At 37.1% G+C, this 19,567-nt stretch overlaps 1 protein-coding gene across 1 annotated transcript in view; it reads left to right on the plus strand.

Annotated features, from left to right (window-relative positions):
• The window catches only part of LOC106059552 (uncharacterized), a 74,715-nt gene that overhangs the window by 8,825 nt on the left and 46,323 nt on the right, over positions 1–19,567 (plus strand). Inside the window, exon 2 of the mRNA XM_056009176.1 lies at positions 18,454–18,595. Within this exon, the coding sequence (XP_055865151.1) occupies positions 18,454–18,595 (142 nt within the window). The remainder of the gene's footprint in view (positions 1–18,453; positions 18,596–19,567) is intronic.

The following is a 19,567-nucleotide window of genomic DNA, read 5'->3' on the forward strand; positions in this document are numbered from 1 at the left end:
GATGTTACGATGAGATTGTGTTGATCAGACAATGCATTTTTTTTTTAATTTTGTATAATTATTTGTATTCTTTCTATTTAAACAATTTCTGAACACTCAAATAATATTCTGATGTGGAGATGAAAATGTCAAGTATAAATTTAAAACTGAGATCCCTCAAACATAAATCTTTTATTCTGGAACTATAAATCCATTTAATACTACACAAACTACATAAATGTACAATACAATTCAATTTAAATTCATTTACTCTAGTCGCCGTTATCTCTTTCTCTCTCTCTCTCTCTCTCTCTCTCTTAACTGAATATGCAAGTCTTTAATTACTACCTCTTGCCCTCTTCTGACAACATCCAAACTATTTTTAAAGCTTATGGAGAAACAGTCATCGTTTTAAATAAACTTGTCAACAACATGCAACCATGACCTTGCTGTAGGTTTAAAAATAAACTTAATGCAATAGCTGCTGTGTGTTACGTGATAAAGTGTAATGCTGTACTCTTTTTCGAATATTAAATAGTTACGACATCTAGTACTAAGGTATTCACAGAGCTAAACCAGCCTACCTACTTGCAGAAATACATTGTATATAGATCGTAAACCCATATATGCTTGGGAGTTTTTACAATGCATTTGAAAACTTTAGATACAAGATTTTGAATACCATTAGTTCACAATGAAGACAATAAGAGTAACAATTCTTTTCCATGGATATTTTGTAAAATTACGCCATATATTTAGCCCTTGAAAAAGACTTTCTAAAAATATATCATTACTCTGTGTGTGTGTGTTGGGGTTAAAATAAAATTATGAAACAGTTTTTATCTTCTATTTGGATTTTGGCCTCTCTCTTTTCTCTTGCTAGGGCACAGTAAACACAGAGAATTAAAATAAAATGTATTTATCTGGACCAAGTAAAGGGTAGAGACAGAGAGAGAGAAGGAGAGAGAGAAAGAGACTGGAGAGAGAGAGAGACAGAGGGACAGAAGAAGATGAAGAAACTGAGGTTAAATTTTAACTCAGTAAAAAAAAAAAAGATAATTTCATTTTAAATGTATTTCTGTCATCCACCAAATGCTTATATAACCCCCCCCCCCCCCCACATAACGTAGATCCTCCTGAGTTGGTAGGACCCATTCTAAATCATGGGCTTGTGGGCGTGTCCACCAGAGCGTGACATTGCCTGAAATTGGGGGGGGGGGGTGCTGGGAAGCTTTACCGTTGTGAGTGAAATATTACACTGAGACCTGGCCCAGTGACAACCTAAATACCTAGGCATCATTTCTAAGTGAGCCGCGGTATTTTAATTTATATACTACTTACAATGACTTGATTACCATTTTAGGGGTTTGCTCTTGAATCCCTGATAAGAAACATGACTTAGTTTCAAGTCAAGAGTCGAGAATTAAATAGTTTGTAACAAGTACAGTGTTAACTATTAACAATATAACAAGTGACATTACAAAACATCTGGTTTCTGTAAGTATGCATTCAGTGTAAGCTTGCACTCAGCGCGATGCGCGCAGCGGAAGCTTGAACACAGGTAACCAAACTTCCAGACAACTTCCAGTGTAAGCGTTTACTCAGGTAACAAAATAAACAAGGACCTAATATTTTTCAGTGATAAATTACCGAATATTGTGGGATGTCTGGCTCTCTATCTCTTTCGTGTTCTCTTCGCTTTCTCTCTTTCACACTCTCTTTCATTCTCTCTTTCCTCTTTCTCTCTTTTTTTCTCTCTCTCTCTTTCTCTCTCTCTTTGTATCTTTCTCTCTCTCTTTTGCTTTCTCTTTTTTTTTTCCTTCTCTCTTTCTCTCTCCACTCTCTTTCTCATTCTCCCCCTCTTTCTCTTTATCTCTCTCTTTCTCTTTCTCTCTCTCTCTTTCGCTTTCTCTCTTTCTTTTTTTTTTCTCTCTCTCTTTCTTTCTTTCTCCCTCTTTCTCTCTTTTACTCTTTCTCTCTCTTTTTCTCTCTCCCTTTTCTTTCCATTTCTCTCTCTTTCTTTCTCTCTTTCTCTCTTTCCCCCCTCTCTGTCTCTGTCTCTCTCCCTCTCTCTTTCTCTCTCCCATAATCCTGTTCTCGTTATAAGGAAGTCCAATTAAAAATGCCTTTAATGAACTTCTCTGACCTTAAGACATAAACATTGTTTTTACAAGTAGGAAGACATATCTCCAGCTAAACAGCGACCAACATCTCTCTGTCTCTCCTACCCTTCAGACACAATTCCAGCCAATAGCAGGTCAGCCTGAAATATACCCTACGTATTAGACTTATTGATTAGTACATAAGCCTATGAGAGTATTCTTTTATTGTTGTTGTTTTTTTAACGAAACTCCAAAGTAGAAGCCTCCATCGTTTTGTGCCTGTTTTTCTGTTTCTTTTTGTTGTTGTTGTTTTCGAATAGATCTCAAAAACTTGAAAGCGATTGTAAGCATCGCCAAACATTGCTCTCAAAACACTGCTATCGGTAACTTTAGTCTTTTGAAAAATATGAATATGAACAGCAAATTAATACTAACAATTTTTAAAACATTGTTGAATAAAATAAAGTATATCTTGCGTCAATTAATTCACATTCGACAAACTCCACTCTACATGCAGATTAAGTGCACATCAAATACACATTCAATTAACACTCAACATAACAAAGGTGGTGATCTTGTCCCAACAGTAGAAGCCAATTTTTCGCTTGATTCTTGTATGTGTTCTGTAGTATCGTAAGTTAAATAACAAATGCTTATGTCATTATTGAAATACTGAGCTGTTGAAACCAATTTAAATGCGCTTTGAGCTATGAAGGACCTCCATTGGTATACAATGCTATAAAATGGTATTGTTGCAATTCTTCTTTACAAATGATCTGAACTGTGACATAGGGTACCCCGACAATATAGCGCCGACAAAAAAGTGCGAAAAAAAAAAGCGCCTACAAAATAGCGCAGAAAAAAAAAATATATTTCAGTCATTTTAAAAGAACTACTTTAGATATCGTAAAATATGAATAGTGCCAATATTTTTTTGGTTTTAATGTTATGATTATACTTCAGTCATTTGCAGGAAACACTTTAGATATCTTAAAACATAAATATGCAAACAATAATTTAAAATTATAATAAGCTAAAATGAATAATTTCAAAATGTATCATTTATTTATATTCCAAAAGTGTACTTTAAAAACAGGCAAAGATACTTGTCAGATTTATACACACACACAACCACAAACGTTCACCAAGTTAAATTGTAGGAAATGTCACGTAAAAATTCCATCACTGGCTTGATTGGGTCACCACATTTCAAAATCCTATTTTTAGCAACTTATGCATTTTAAACATTGGTGAAAAAGGGGAATGATATAAAATTTAAAGTACTCTCGTTCTCTGCAAATATGGTATACTGTCAGATCTATTAATAGTGAAAAAGATAAAGAGACATCAACAAAAATGCTGTCCAGGACATTAAATTACGAATAATCTGGTACTTTAAAACACATCATATACAAGTCCGCGCTAGTCTGTCCTTAAATTTTGCGCTATTTTGTCCGCGCTATTTTGTCGGCGCTATTTTGTCCGCGCTATTTTGTCGGCGCTATTTTGTCCGCGCTATTTTGTCGGCGCTATTTTGTCCGCGCTAATTTGTCGGCGCTATTTTGTCGGGTCAACGTGATATAGGCTATAGGGAGCAAAAATGCTTCGTTGGTCTTATTTTGATAGTACTGGCATTATTACGATGTTGGAGTAGACTCCCAATTAGTCCCAATAGCATGGGCGTAGCCGAGAGGGGGGAGGGTAAGGGGGTTGGTGGATTTTTTTTCCTTCCCCCCCCCCCCCCATACTATATATATTTATATGGCCTCTTTCAGTCTTCAGGCGATTATGGATCATCTCATAGAAATGTTTTCCATTATTTTGATTTTTTTTTTTTATGATTTTGTCCATGAATTTGCAAGCTGAATAGATGAATTGTCAAAAAAAAAAAAAAAGTAGAATGTGAGGGTTAACAGAGTTGTTGTTTTTTTAATCCATGTAAAACAAGCCTATAAATATTTATGATCTCTTCTTCTGAAACGGTTGCTGTTAGAACAGAGGAAGTAGTTGTTTCATATTTCAGTGGGTTTTAGAATTCAATTCCAATAAGACCACAATAATCCACTGTCATAGATCTGGGTTATAAACTTGAGAATAGTTATGATTATGATAATGTGCTATTAAACAAATGAGGTTGGTTTTTCTCTTACAGATTGCAGTATAATTTAAGCTATTTAACATTCATTCCGTTCTGATATTTTATTGCCGATTATAAACCAAAAAAAAAACCAACATTTTATAAATTCATTTTGTTTGAAGACAGTACTTCCTTTAGACAACTTTTACAACGATTATCTTTCTCTTAATAACTAATAAAAAAATATATTGAATCCCCCCCTCTTCCCCGAGTAAAAATCCTGTTAAAGCGAATGTATAGATCTTTTAGACTTTATAATATTCCATGGAGATGCATTTAGTCGTACATTTATAAGAAGATGCCTAAAACGTTTCTAAGCATTCATTTATGAAACTATTGAACGAATGCGGAAATACCCGAAGACACAATTATAAACGTCAAACTAGAGTTTTCCCAGTCGGGCCATCGAGCTAGTAATTCTTTTCCCAACGATCTACATAACCTGTCAAATTTCTAGGAAAACCGTTAGAGCCGCTTTCCAAATCCATGTCCAGGATTTCCCCAGAAGATTTCAAGAAAGTACTAGTTGAATAGTGGCATTGTAAACAAATATGCTTATTACAATACCTCTATTCAGGTCACAACTTTAAAGTGGGCAAAACACTTTTTCGTGTGACTGTGGAGCCCTATTATCGAGAGGCATTCCCGTCTACATGTATCGCAGGCAAGGGCCGGATTTGGGGCAGGGAAGACGGGACCACTGCCCGGGGACTCCACAGAAAGGGGCATCCACTAAAAAAAAAAAAGTCTCAAAAATTTTATGGTTCAGTGACTTTTACGTTTCGTGTCGAACATTTGTTTTCTTGCATCTTTTACCGACACTTTTTTAAATCTTTCGGTTGACAACCATTGCTGTAGAAGATTTTCAATTCTTTTTGCCACCTCAATGTCTATATTTAAGTAGCTGCCTATATTTGATCCAAGGTAACTAAATTCATGCACCACCGTAAAGGCGTGATTTCCCATATTTACCACTGGTACTTCAGTCACGTATTATTCCGAAATTTCAGTCTTGGGGAGAATTATTGTAAGACCGAACAGCCGAAGCTTTTACTCGCCTTTGTAATCTTTTTTTTTTGCGAATGTGAGATGAGTGCTCCATCGTCGACGAGCAACAGTTCCCTAATCTAAATACGAAATCTTTGTGTTTTAGCTTTAAGTTGAGCCAGGTTGAAAGGGCTCCACTGAATCTACTGTTTTTGGTGGAGTTGAAGGCGCTAGTGATTACCACCGAAAAGAATATGCCCAATAGTGTTAGGACCAAAACACATCCTTTTTTTACTTCGTTCTTGATGGAGAATGGCCTTGAGGAGGAGTCGTGAAACTGTACAGTGTCGTGCATGTTTCTGTGGCTTATTTAGACAGCCTGTGTCATGGATGGCTTCATGGCTTCAGTAAAGTATGCTTACAAGTCTGAATGGTTTCTGTAGGAATCTCCTTCGGGTGCTTTCCAACGTGCAAGCAGGTCAGTTGTTGCGTTCAGTTCCTTCACGTGGGGCATTTCATCTCCTTCATCTAAAGCTGGAAGTGTTGGGAAGTTAGTCAAAGAGGTTGGCGAAATAGTTTTGTCATGCTGGTGTAGAGTTCTATATAATGCCTTATCCATTCGCTCCATTGGCAGTGCACGCTCAATGATGATCATGCTATCTTTTGACTTGAGCATGGAACACTTGCTGTCCAATGGCTTTTTTCATACCATCATATCAATCTCTGATGTTGCTACAGTCAGCGCAAGATGGGCAAAACTTTCTAAACATGTTTGGGAAAATACTAAACAGACTATGGCAAACAAAATGCTAACCTAAAACGCATGCGTAGTAAGCACTCTTCTTTACGGTAGAGAGAGCTGGTCAAAACATATTCACCAACAGCATAAATTAAACAGTTTCTACTTGCACTGCCTGTGGTGCCTATTGTGCAGAGTAGTATAGAATGGGGGGTGGGGGGTGGATCGTGTTTCAAATGAGTAAGTTTTGAAAATCGTCTATACAAACATTATCTATGCGCTTTTTGACAAAGGGGACTACTTAGGCTTGGACATGTCACCCGTTTGCCAGATAGTAGAATTTACAAGGACATCCTCTATGCTGAGCTTTAGGGGGACAAACCCAATGAACGGACTAACCTACAGAGATGGCTGCAAGAGTATTTGAAGATTACAGACATCAATGTAAGTATGTTGGAGGAAATCACGCAAGATCGGACAGCATGGAGTCACAATGTTCGTGCCCTAAATCAGGTGCATTCACATGCACGAACTTTGGCAAACTTTGCAGCTTTATAAAGCTTGTTTACTAAAAAAAAAAAAGGTTCTGCCCAGACTCACGAAAAAAAAAGAAACTTTCGATGATTATACAAAGTGCATCCATTGTCTTTCAAGATAGAAAGAACCATATTATTGTTAGTAACTTAATCACAGTTTAAAAAGAATTCACTTGAAGCTTGATCTTATAATACAAATGTGTTTCCAAATCTACGGCCTTACCTTCCACAAATTCAAAATTATTCAAATTATACCTTTCTTTTTTCAGACTATAAAATGCATTTTATAAATTTTTATTTTAAGTAGCAAAATTTGATACCAAAGAACAGTACTTTATTTGTTTCTTCTAAAATATGGAATGCTTTTATAAATTAATATTATTATTAATAATTGGATTTTTATTCAAGTTTTCGAAAATTATTGGTCCTACACAAAATTTCTGCTTCGGGACTTCTACATACTTAAAATCCGGCGCTAATCAGAGGTTAAGGTGACATTCGCTTTGTTTGTAAAATGTTTGTAGAATGTTTTACATGTTTCGGATGTTCCTTCAAGGTTGAAGATAATTTACTTCCTAGTCTGAACCTGGGGGCGCAGTGGCTGAGTTGGTTAGCGCTTGGCTTCCAAACCTTGGGTCCTGCGTTCGAATCTCGGTGACGACTGGGATTTTGAAACTCGGGATTTTTAGGGCGCCCCTGAGTCCACCCAGCTCTACTGCATACCTGACTTTGAGGAAAGTAAAGGTCGATGTGCTTGCTTTTAGTCCAAATGTCCCGCAGGACGACGGGAGATGGCAGCGGGCAGGGTATGAGTCCAGTACCATCGAGAATTCGAACAGCAATCCAGCGCTTTTATTTATCGTTATAACTTAGTATTGGTGAATGAAAAATAGAGTAGAATGTGTGTCAGTCTACGGACGTGGGGGAAGAGGGGAGGAAGTAGAGAATAAAAGCAAGGTTTAGAAATTGGTTTTAAAAATATGAATAAATCTGACATTCAAAACTATCTCATGTTTTATTTCTTCCCAAGACCAGTAGTTTTTCTATCACTTGTATGTGCATGTCTGACATGATAAAAATTTGACGCTGCATCAACGTCCCCCACTCCCCCCCCCTCTCCTTCCCTATCTAACCCAACACCCCGGCGCATCCCCTCCGACTTCCTTTTCTAACATTATTTATGCTCATGTCCACGAGTGTTGTTTAAGTGGATATGAAAAAAAAAAGGAGGGGGATGGGGGAGGAATAAAAAACGAGGGGGGTGCGGGGACATTTCAAGTAATCAGACATGTTGAAGACGAAGTATCGCGAGATGAGATTGAGGACGGACTCAAATAAAATCACTGTGACGTATGCCCTAACGAGAAGAGATAGCGAGGAACATGGGTTCCATGAGAAATGAAAAGCGCGGATTAACTATGTCTCTGCTTTGAATTGATAAATGTTAAGATTATTCTGTTTTGTAGAAATGATATTATGGTAGAGTTACGATTAAGCGTATTTGTGTAACTCCTTTTTTGGTTTTCGTAAATGTTTTGAGTTCACCTATTTACTTTACAATTCCTCTTTTAAGCTTGCAACTTCTTCATGGGTCAGGCAGTCGTTGTAACGAGCAATGGATCTGCACTGATCACAGGTTACATGTCACAGGTCAGTGTTCAGGAGAATTGGTCTCGATCTGTCACAGATAATCACTTGACTCGTGCGTCGCTTTAAGCCCTCGTGGGTGTTGATATTTTCTGTTGACTTGTCCTTGATTTTTTTTTTTTTGAAAAGTGTTTTCTTTTATTTTTAATTTATTTTGATGCTCTTAATTTCATTGGATTTGTTTTTAACATCACTGTATTTTCTATATTACCATATTTGTTCTTATTAGAAAGCTTATGTCATATCAGTCTGTCTGTCTGTATGGTAAAAAGTCTCTTACACCAAATCTCGGATCAAGTTGAAATTAGGAACATTTCTTGTACCTGACCAAACAAGAATCACTTTTAAAAATTCCATTTAATTAATTAACTATTGGTAATGAATTATCATGTTCGATATCGAAAAAGGTAAAGAAACAAACAATGAACTCTTCTATTTTCATAAGCTCTTCGCTGACACAGTGGTTAGTGTATTGGCCTATGGAGGCTTGAGAACGCGTGTTCAAATTCAGGTCTTACAACATTATATATATATAATGCCTGTGTTATTCCCTAACTTTAGTTTCTGTTTTTCTTTTCGGGTTTCGACGCTTCTTGACGAGGACTTTAAAAGTTCACTGCATCTTTGTGCATTACTCTGTAGGCTATCCCGATGCCTCTGATATACTACTGAGATGAGTTTGTTAATGAACAGTTGTAAGTTTATTCTTGGTTTTTTTTTTTTTTTTTTTATTTCCCAAACACACATTTTTGACCAATGATTAAAGAGAACGGCAAAGTTGACGTGGAGACTGTGGAGAATATATTTGGATGGATGCTTGGGCTCTTCCGTCTGTCGTTACAAAGGTCATGAGTTTGAAACCTAACTAGTTCCAGCCCCTGACGTCCTGCAGGGACGTGGACGTAATAATCTTTATTTCTGAAGAAACGTCCGAAACGTCCAAAGACAAAGTCATCTCGTGATACCGAAGGAACAAATTGTGTGCACACTCTTTGGCAGGAGATGTCAGAATGAGCATGTACTAATTACACGCTTTTCCCCAATGTAGGTCAAGGCAAATTACGCCAAAACGAATGCAAGTTGATCAACAAAGTTTGTTGTTGTTTTTTTTTTTTAGAATGCCTTCACACGTAAAACCATGGCAGAATAAAAGTTGACCAAACAAGAAAATATCTCTAGCTGTACCAGCTTGAAGCTGTGCAGTCTTGGTTCGGGTCTTTCCAACCACACAAGAAGGAACAAAAATATCCCAAGCCTGAATCATGGATGACAGAAATTGTCCTCATCGAGATCATGACCAAATATTCAGGGCCGGATTTAAGTACGTGGAGGCCCCCGGGGCAGGATTTTTTTGGACGCCCCAACACTTTTTCGAAAGCTTTAATACAAAGCTACTTATTGATAATACTCATCATCATCATCATCTTTCTTTGTGTTCCTCGTGGAACATAGGGCCTCAGTAAAAACACGTTCCTCATGGAACGTAGGGCCTCAGTAAAAACACGCCACTCTCCATGGTCTCTTGCTAGTTTTTTAATGGCTTCCCAGCTCTTTCCTGTCCTCTCGACTTCATCTAGTATACTGCTTCGCCATGTTCTTTTTGGTCTTCCTCTACGTCTTGTTCCCTGTGGGTTCCACTCTAAGGTCTGCCTAGCTCTGTAATTGGTTATTGGTATCTTTTCTAAGGCTATAATAATACTTATATCTAAAAGCATGTCACATTTTAGAAGAAACAAATAAGTAGATCTACTTGTACATTAAAATTAATTTTCCTTCTTTTTTAAAAATATTTAATAAGCATATTTAAGTAGAAAACAAAAGTTTATTTTTGAGTTTGTGGAGGGTAAGACCATGGGTGTCACGTCACAGGTGACACCTCATTGTTCACAAAATGAGGACAGTGTACCTATCTCAAATTAGGTCACGCTTACCCACGCTTAAATGCCAGAAAGACGCTGATTAAAACTTAGTTCAAGGCTACAGCAGGGAAACAAAATTAACATAAGTTAAATTAAAAAAAAACAACAACAGGGTATTGAGATGTCACGGTTATTTAATCTAAGGAAAGATATAAAAAGCTTGGGCAGAGAGAGAGAGAGAGAGAGAGAGAGCTAGCAATGGGTATACGCAGTGTCGTAAATCTGGAGTTGCACTTCTATATTACGAGCAAGCTACAAGAGGATCATGATAGTGCTGCCAACCCCTAAGATTTAAAGTATTGTCGTTACAAAATGCGAAAAAAAAAGTGTTAAAAAAATCGTCAAAGTTTCTGACCCATCTAAATGTTGTTTTTAGAAAAATCTCTATTGTGGAGGCCCTGTCAATCGTTACATGTATGAAAACTGTTCTCGTTGAGATTGATGGTTGAACAATACATGTTCGTACACAAATGGGGTGTACTTTATATTTTACATTGTGAACATTATTATCTATCAATGCGATTAGATCATGTTGATGGAAAAGGTGTAAGTCTTTATGAATATTATTTATTTAAAAAAAAAACTCCATCAAAACTAAAAAAAACAAACAAAACAAAAAACGAAAGCATAGTGAGAAATAAATTATAAAACGAACGTCTTTATGTAGATAGTTTTCTTTTAAAGAAACTCCATGTCCATTATAAAGTATGGTGCAGTTTCAGAAGCACATTTTTTTTCTATTTATTGTTAAGAAACAATTGTCTCTCCCCACGTATATAGCTACCTAGTGTTGTGCTATGTAAATAATAAAATTATCTTGTTTGAACTATAACAATTTCCAATGCCAAGTTGACACTAATAATATAAATAAATTATCGTAAACTTTAGGACTCCTTTTTTTAAAATTACTTTGTTTTTATATTTAGATATTGTAAGCTAAAAGTTTCAATTTATTAGGTTTAGAGTAAGATCAATTCTTTACTAGTACTCTCTAGTGACCTTGATGTAACATGTATGACTCACTGACGCGGTGACCACTACGTTCTATGTATGACTCACTGATGCGGTGACCACTAGGTTCTATGTATGACTCACTGACGCGGTGACCACTACATTCTATGTATGACTCACTGACGCGGTGACCACTACGTTCTATGTATGACTCACTGACGCGGTGACCACTAGGTTCTATGTATGACTCACTGACGCGGTGACCACTAGGTTATATGTATGACTCACTGACGCGGTGACCACTACATTCTATGTATGACTCACTGACGCGGTGACCACTACGTTCTATGTATGACTCACTGACGCGGTGACCACTACATTCTATGTATGACTCACTGACGCGGTGACCACTACATTCTATGTATGACTCACTGACGCGGTGACCACTACATTCTATGTATGACTCACTGACTGAAACTTCGTTCTTAATACCCACTCAACTGTTGGAGCATTGCTTCGCTGGAGACCCTTGACCAAGGTAAAGCTTCCTTCTACTGACCAAGAATGAGAGATCAGCTTTTAACTGACCTCTTTGTTGAAGCCCCCACCCACTCAATAAAAAGCTCATTCAATCCCAATCGTGATTAAGCCTCTCTTATTTCCCGCATTCGAGAGAGACCATGACCTGTCATTGGGAGAACCACGTCTTTGAATAACGGCATGGTTCACGTCGGGGAGGAAAGGGCGAGTCTTTTAACCCCCCCCCCCCTCCGCCTAAGCCACGTGCAATGGATTCGGTACTGTCGTAGCCCAAACAAGTGTACGATTATTTTAATTGCTTATTCAATGTTTTCTTTGTGGACATTGCTTTTAGAGCAACATGCGAGTGTCAATAGGCTGATACCAGATGAATAATAGATGGATTTCTTCAACACCAAAGGGGCTCACAAACAGGACAGTGTGCTAACCACGTATCGACACACTTTAGTTTACTGTCCATTGCATTTCCCCCAATGAGCTTGATACCTGTTCTCGTGTGGCGGGTGAAAACTGGGTGGACCGGTATTTCTTAAACGGCTCTAACGATTTTCCTAGAAATTGGCTGCCGGTAGTTTGTGTCTATCTTTGCACTTAATTGTATGAAGAAAGAAGCAGACAGGCAGAAAAACATCATTAAAAGAGACAGAAAGACAGAGCGATAGAGTGCGAGACAGACAGACAAACTGACGGACAGAAAGAGTAAAATTAATTTAAAAAAATAAAGCTTTAAAAGAAATAGAATAGAATAAGAGCTAGATCATCATCAGTTTCAAAAACAAAATTGGTCACTTTTTTTTAAAAATTTTTCTTGCCTGTAATTAATACTTGAACTGATTTATAGAGTCGGAAGCTCTTCTTTCGATTCTGGGCCACTTGTTGAAGATCCTGTTGCTTTATTTTATTTTTATTTTTTTTTCCGCTAGCCAACATTTCTTGGTGCATTGCGATTTTGAAATTCCCATGGAACAATGTTCCCAGTAAGGTGTGACAGGGACGAGTTGTCTAACCTTACCTCAAGGGGGACACGGACAGGCAACCAAGGAATGTCGCGAGCTAAAGGGGGTGGAGTTTTCCCACGATCTGAATTCGGCTACGGCGCGTGCCATGGGCAGGCACGTGACCGGATTTATCCCTGACGAGTGACGTAAAAGACACGTTCCGAGAGCCGACGGCCAATGGAGCACGAGAATGGGCGGAGCCTTGTCGCGTTTTACCTCGACATCCCAGCACTGATTGACGGCTACAGGTTGTAGGTTCAACTCTCAGCGAGTGTCGTCTTTTGTTGTCGAGTTTCTGCTTTATTTCTTTGTTGAGCTTTATACTTCTGGTTGGTGTGTTCATTTCTTAGTTCAAACTTTTTTTTTTTTTTTTGGGGGGGGGGGGGGGGGGGTAATTTCTGGTCAAAGTGACACCTAGTAGGTTATAACACTTATGTATTGGGGACATTTTAGGATATAGACCTTTAAGAATTTAGAAGAGACATATTGAACGTTTGTAGGTTTGCATTCATATTTGGCTATAATTGAATCTTCCTAAATGTATTTTTATTCATACTCCCTCTCTTTCTGTGTCTGTTTCTCTCTTTCACTCTCTTCCGTTTCTCTCTGTGTCTGTATCAGTGTGTCTTTCTCTCTCTTCCGTTTCTCTCTGTGTCTTTGTCAGTGTGTCTTTCTCTCTCTCTTCCGTTTCTCTCTGTGTCTTTAGCAGTGTGTCTTTCCCTCTACTAATTCTCTCTGTCTTTAGCAGTATGTCTTTCTCTCTCTCTCTCTTCCGTTTCTCTGTGTCTTTATCAGAGTGTCTTTCTTTCTCTCTCTTCCGTTTCTCTCTGTGTCTTTATCAGTGTGTCTTTCTTTCTCTCTTCCATTTCTCTCTGTGTCTTTATCAGTGTGTCTTTCTTTCTCTCTTCCATTTCTCTCTGTGTCTTTATCAGTGTGTCTTTCTCTTCCGTTTCTCTCTGTGTCTTTATCAGCGTGTCTTTCTCTCTACTGATTCTCTCTGTGTCTTTATCAGTGTGTCTTTCTCTTTCCTTCTATCCTTCTTTGTCTGTCTGTCTTCCCCTTTGTCTCTCTCTTCGTTAATATCTGCCTGTCTTGTCGGTGTCTCTGTCTGTCTGCCCCCCTCTCTCTCTGTCTTCTTTTCTGTCGCTTTCTCTCTCTCTCTCTCTCTCTCTCCTTCTCTGTTCACATATTCTTTCTCTCACTTTTTTTGCCCTCTTCTAGTTCAGTCTCATTGCCCCCGTTCTTTCTCTTTCTGTATTCTTTCTCTCTCTCTCTCTCTCTCTCTCTGTGTCTCTCTCTCTCCCTTTCAAAACCGTCTCTAATGTTGTCATTTCTTCTATTTCTACACAAATAAATATTCTCTCTACAAGATTGTGTGTTTTGTTTTTTGGCTTCAGCTTGACTTCCTACCTTCAGCTTATTTATTTAAAAAAACTTTTGTCTAAAACTGCACTAAATTGTTTGGCCGACTGAGTACGACCTAATGTATTTTGCTTTCAAAAAGTACAGCGACATTGACCTACAAATTGACTTAACGAAATTTTTTTGTTTGCACCCAAGTTATCCGATAAACGTTTTCAGCTACTCAGAAGGCAGGCAGTGCCAGAGATCGGCCAAGATTGACTACCAAAGTTTGTTTTAAAATAATAATAAGAAGAAATAGCTATTAGTTCACATATGATAATAAGAAAATTCATAATGAGAAAAAAGATGTCGTCATGGCTGACGTATCTAAAAGGATTCTCTACTGGAGCTAAAAGGAAAATTAAGATTCATTAAAGGGCCTTCAAAATATACAGTAGCACTCTAACAGTGTCTACTTAGGAACAATCCAATGATCTGACGGATTGCAGCGACCTGGTCGTTTGGACGCTGAATGTATGCATCTTCGCCTTCAAAAAGAATGATAATTTCTATTTTTTTTTGCACGTGTGTCACCGGCAACCAATGGTTATGTCTGCACTAATTGTTGCAAAGTAAGTGGGTCGCAGCTTGGACTAGGTTGTCACGAGAAATATTGCATTCCTCATTAATCTTCGGACTCATATGAGTTGCCAAAGTCGTGCTCGTGTTTGAAAGAACAATAGTTTTTCTTTATCCATTAGATTTTGGATTTAAATTTGGTGTAGAATTATTGTATGGGCTCTACTATTGTTAAGCCATCTGACTTATTATTCATGCATATATATGTTAATACGTTTGTCAGACATGTAAAATACTGTAGATCGACCATCACACAAGAAAATATAGTTCTTTTATTCAAGTTATAATCAACTATGTACAAGTTTGTCTGAATATTATTTGTTCTTTGTCATTTTCAGTTTTTCTTAGACTTTTTCCGAGGATGACATTGAAAATCTGAAATTGCTGATCTTTTGTTTACTTAATGCTGACACCAATGTAAGTTTATGTATGTATATTAATTTCACCATTAATATTTCGTCTCTCCCTCCTACAGAGTATTGTCAAATGTTTGTTTCTTGTCAAATGTTTGTTTATTGTCAAATGCTTTACATGTTTCGGATATTCCTTCAGAGTTGAGGATATTCTCTATCCCAGTCCGAACGGGCGATGAGATCATGGAGAGGACGGAACGAGAGCCGATCAGCCCGACCATTGGTGTTATTAGTTTTAAAGATAATTTTACCTTGCATAAAATGTTTGTAAAATGTTTTACATGTTTCGGATGTTCCTTCAGAGTTGAAGATAATTACTTCCTAGTCCAAACCTCCCGCAGGACGACGGGGGATGGGAGCGGGCAGGGTTTGAACCCTCGACCATCGATAAATGTGAACGACAGTCCAGCGCGCAAACCGCACGACCAGGCAGCCATAGGTAAGCATTACTGCAGGAGGCCAGCACTCAGATATGCATTACCATATATTGATTGGAATTAGTAAACTATGGCTAGTCGCTACATACGTATTGATAGGTAAATATACATTGAATGGTCGAAGTGTTTTTTAAGTAATGTTTATAGTTCATAGGCTTTATTACCTAGACACTGTTCTGATTTGTAGTCACAATTTTAACCCCCCCCCCCCTCCCCCGTCAACCCCTTTCCTTTCCCCAAAGCTCAGCCACATTTGGTTGGTGTTGTTGGTCACGTCAATAAGCACTGGTATCTCCTTATCTCACCCCTACTCCTCTTTGGAAGGCACCCACCTGTTACTTCCTCAAGAAACGCTCCTCCTGCTACCCCTTTCCCTCGCTTTGTCCATTATATTCCCTTCTCAACACCCTCTCGTACCGTTTAGAGTACCCGGCTGCAATATATACCACATCTACCTAGTGTTGTTTTATAAACATCAGGGAATCAGGCTGTAAGTAAAGGAAGCTACTATAGAATGACATTAGGACAAAAACAAGGGTGTGTGGAAGACAGGGGGCTGTGAGGTGGGGGGAGGTCTGACAAGGTAGATAAGCGGCACGTACAGATGGCGGACGTTGCATCCGTGCCTGGACATGTCGACCCCCCCCCCCCCCCGACCGCGCGACGTCGTCTTGTCTTCCCTCGTTCCCCCCCTGCGCCCGCCCCCTCTCGTGTGTGCCTGTGCGAGCGTGAAGACTAACATTGAACGGTCGACAACGAAACGGGGGTCCCGCTTGGCTATCTCCGTTAATAGAGACGCATACAACAGGCAAGAGACAACTCATGCCAACTCTGAATATTCGGCAAGGATATTTGACAGCCGTGGACTTTCAGATCTAGTTTGTAGATTTTTTGTTTTGTTTTCAGTGGACACGAAACCCAAATAGATCTGAGCCTAGATCTAGCGTCTAGTAGGGAACGTGTGTAGGTTTTAGTGCTTGTTTTTTGTTTTTTTACAATCAGATTAAAACTTAAAAGTGTTGCTGATAGTTGTTAAGCTTTTTTAAAAAAAAAACAAAAAAAAAAAAACACGTTTAATTTTAGTACAACTTTGGCCTATATACACATGACAAAAAATCAATACAAAATTAAGTATCCAAATATATTTAAACTAATCCACTTAAGGTAGGCCTAGTTCTAGATCTAGATGTGAAGTTAATAATAAGAAGGGCTGCATTTCAAGAAAAAACAATGGCAATGTGAGATATTCTCGAAAAGAATATTGATACTTACACAATTACTTGGACAATTCGTCATTGGCTGGCTAAGTTATTTTGGCTTGACATGGAAATTAAATGCTTTATATATAGATTTATAGATCTATACTCAGACTATACTGTTATTTTTAAATATGTATCTTTACATTATACATGAGAAAAAAATTCTCATAAAAACGTGTTTATTATTTTATATTATTTATGTTATTTCAGTTTATTTGAGTCTTGTAAGTTAACTTCAAATTTTGCAACAAAGAATGTTACAATAATGATTAATGTCCTTAAAAAACCCACATTTTTTAATTTTTAAGTTTTATTTTATTACATATATTTTTCCTCTCTGTTACAGAATTATATTAAGGAATTCGTAAAAACCTGATTTAAAATTATGCTCTCATCCCATCGGTCTACAAGGGACGGCATTTTCTCACTTTTCTTTCCCCTTTAAATAAAAAACAATTATTGGACAGACACTTCTGTTTTAATTTACACCCGGATGGTCATTTTATCCTAACCTTTAAATTATGATTATTATTGTATAGTTTTAGATCACTTTTAACTTTTCAATGTTTTTTTTTTCTCCTTATTCCCATTCTGTGGTGGAGGCGCGATGGCTGAGCGATAAAGCGCTTGGCTTCCGAACCGGGGACCGAGGTTCGAATCCTTGTGAAGACTGGGATTTTTAATTTTGGAATCTTCGGCGCCTCTGAGTCCACCCAGCTCTAATGGGTATCTGACAGAAGTTTAGGAAAGTAAAGGCGTTTGGGGCGTTTGGTCGTTGTGCTGGCCACATGACACCCTCATTAACCGTAGGGCACAGAAACAGATGACCTTTACATCATCTGTCCAATAGACCACTAGGTCTGAAAGGGGAACTTTATTTACTTTTAGCCATTCTATGGTGTTATAATTGTCGTGGGTTTGTATAGAGTCAAGTCTCATTAAACAAAATTTTAGTGGGTTGTACAGATAACAAAGAGATGATCAACTTTAATGCTTGTATCATTTATTATTTCTCTAATGTCGGAGATATTTTTCTACATTGATATTGAACTTCTAGTCTTTCCTTTTTTTTTTTTTAGGATTCCGTACCTCACCAGTGCAGTGAACTATTGCTGACAGTCTCAGGAGCTTAACATGAGAGTCTAAACGAGTGTTGATCTAGCTCAAAGAAAGAGTTTATAACTAACTCACCAAACCTGGGAACTATTGCCTACAGTGTCAGAACCCCAATACGAGAATCTAAACAAGTGCTTCTCCATTTCAAAGAAATCTGGGACTGGATCTACCTCGCATGACGTCATATACCAAAATAAACCCATTTGAAAGATCTTCTTTCTGACCTATTTATAAGCAGTGTCCCAAACAAAGCGACACAGATCCAAACAAATCATACGAAGGGACAAGAAACCTCTAGGCTTTTAGCGCCAAATCTGCACAGCAATTTGTGTCATCTTCTGCATGGCTAGAGAAGTATCTTCTTCTCAATAGTACAATCTGGTTTTCCTTGTTTTAGTTTCTCGTTGTTTCTCAAGGATAACTTGCAGCAGTCTCTAGTCGGATTACGTTTGACTTATATTTCATTTCTGGAACATTCTTGATTTCCAAAAAAAAACAAAAACAAATCTGAAGCTTTCTTGAGAATTAAGGATTCAAGAAACGAAACACAAACATATCTTGGATATTTGTGGGACATTCAAGTTTTCTTGTGCGTGTTAGCGTGTGTGTGTGCTATTATCGAGCTCAATTCAATCACAGCAAAAACAATTAAGCCTTTGTTCCTGTGTGTGTTTGATATTTCTAACAAGGCCTCAGCGTTTATAGCTTTAAAGAAAGCTTTTGTTGTGGTTATATTTGTGCTGCATTTGGAGGAACTATCTCAGCCATAAAGGTCAGAGTTCACCAGAAGAGCTGGATAACAAATCCAATAACAATGAAAAAGTATCGACGACGGCATCGAAGAGCCGAAAGGTATCGTCAATTTTTTTTTTATTTCTTTTTTTCCGTAACCTGATTTTTATTACAATAATCGATACTCTTATAAAGCCGATACACAGTATAGTCATATCTGAACGTAGCTGACAATTGATTTAATGATACAGATATCGATTACATGTCATATAGATACGGCACAGAAACACAATTAGAACAACTATATATATATTAAATTGATTCCGATTGATTATAATTTTTTTCTAAATTATGATTTAGTACAAATAGTAGATCTACATACAGCAAATGAACATGCATAGATTAATACAATTTAATATAGTGTTTTATGGTATACCCACTTCTAATGTTTACTATTTTTAGTAAATAATGTAATTTATATTACTTTTATTATAATAATAATTATTATTAATATTGTAGAAATTAATTGATTTTCAATCTCTGGCACTGCCAGGATTTAGATTCGTTATAGGAAAACTAAATTCAATGTAGTCCCGTAAAACATTATTTTAAAGAACCAAAATAGATATATGTGCTGTAATATTTCATAATCTTAATTTAATATTATTGAAAAATAAATTGAAAATGGTCTGCGGTTGGAATATATTAACAGAAAACTGTTCACATGTAAGGCTTAGACCATTGAAACATGATAATGGCCATTAATATATATATATATATATATATATATATATATATATATATATATATATATATATATATATATATATATATATATATATATATATATATATATGTCTTAAAAAACGTAATATAGATTATTAAAACGTTGTAAAGGTAAGTAATTAATAATATAGGTTATAAAAGCAATATAGGTCATTAAAACCTACTTCTGGTCATAAAAACATAATGTAGGTCATGAAAACATAATGTAGGTCATTAAAAGATAAATCTAGTTCATTAAAACATAATGTAGGTCAGAAAAATGTATGTCATTTGAACAGAAAGGAAGGAACTCGTTAAAACATGATA

The sequence above is a fragment of the Biomphalaria glabrata genome, chromosome 13 (genome assembly GCF_947242115.1).
Source record: "Biomphalaria glabrata chromosome 13, xgBioGlab47.1, whole genome shotgun sequence".
Lineage (NCBI taxonomy): Eukaryota > Metazoa > Mollusca > Gastropoda > Planorbidae > Biomphalaria > Biomphalaria glabrata.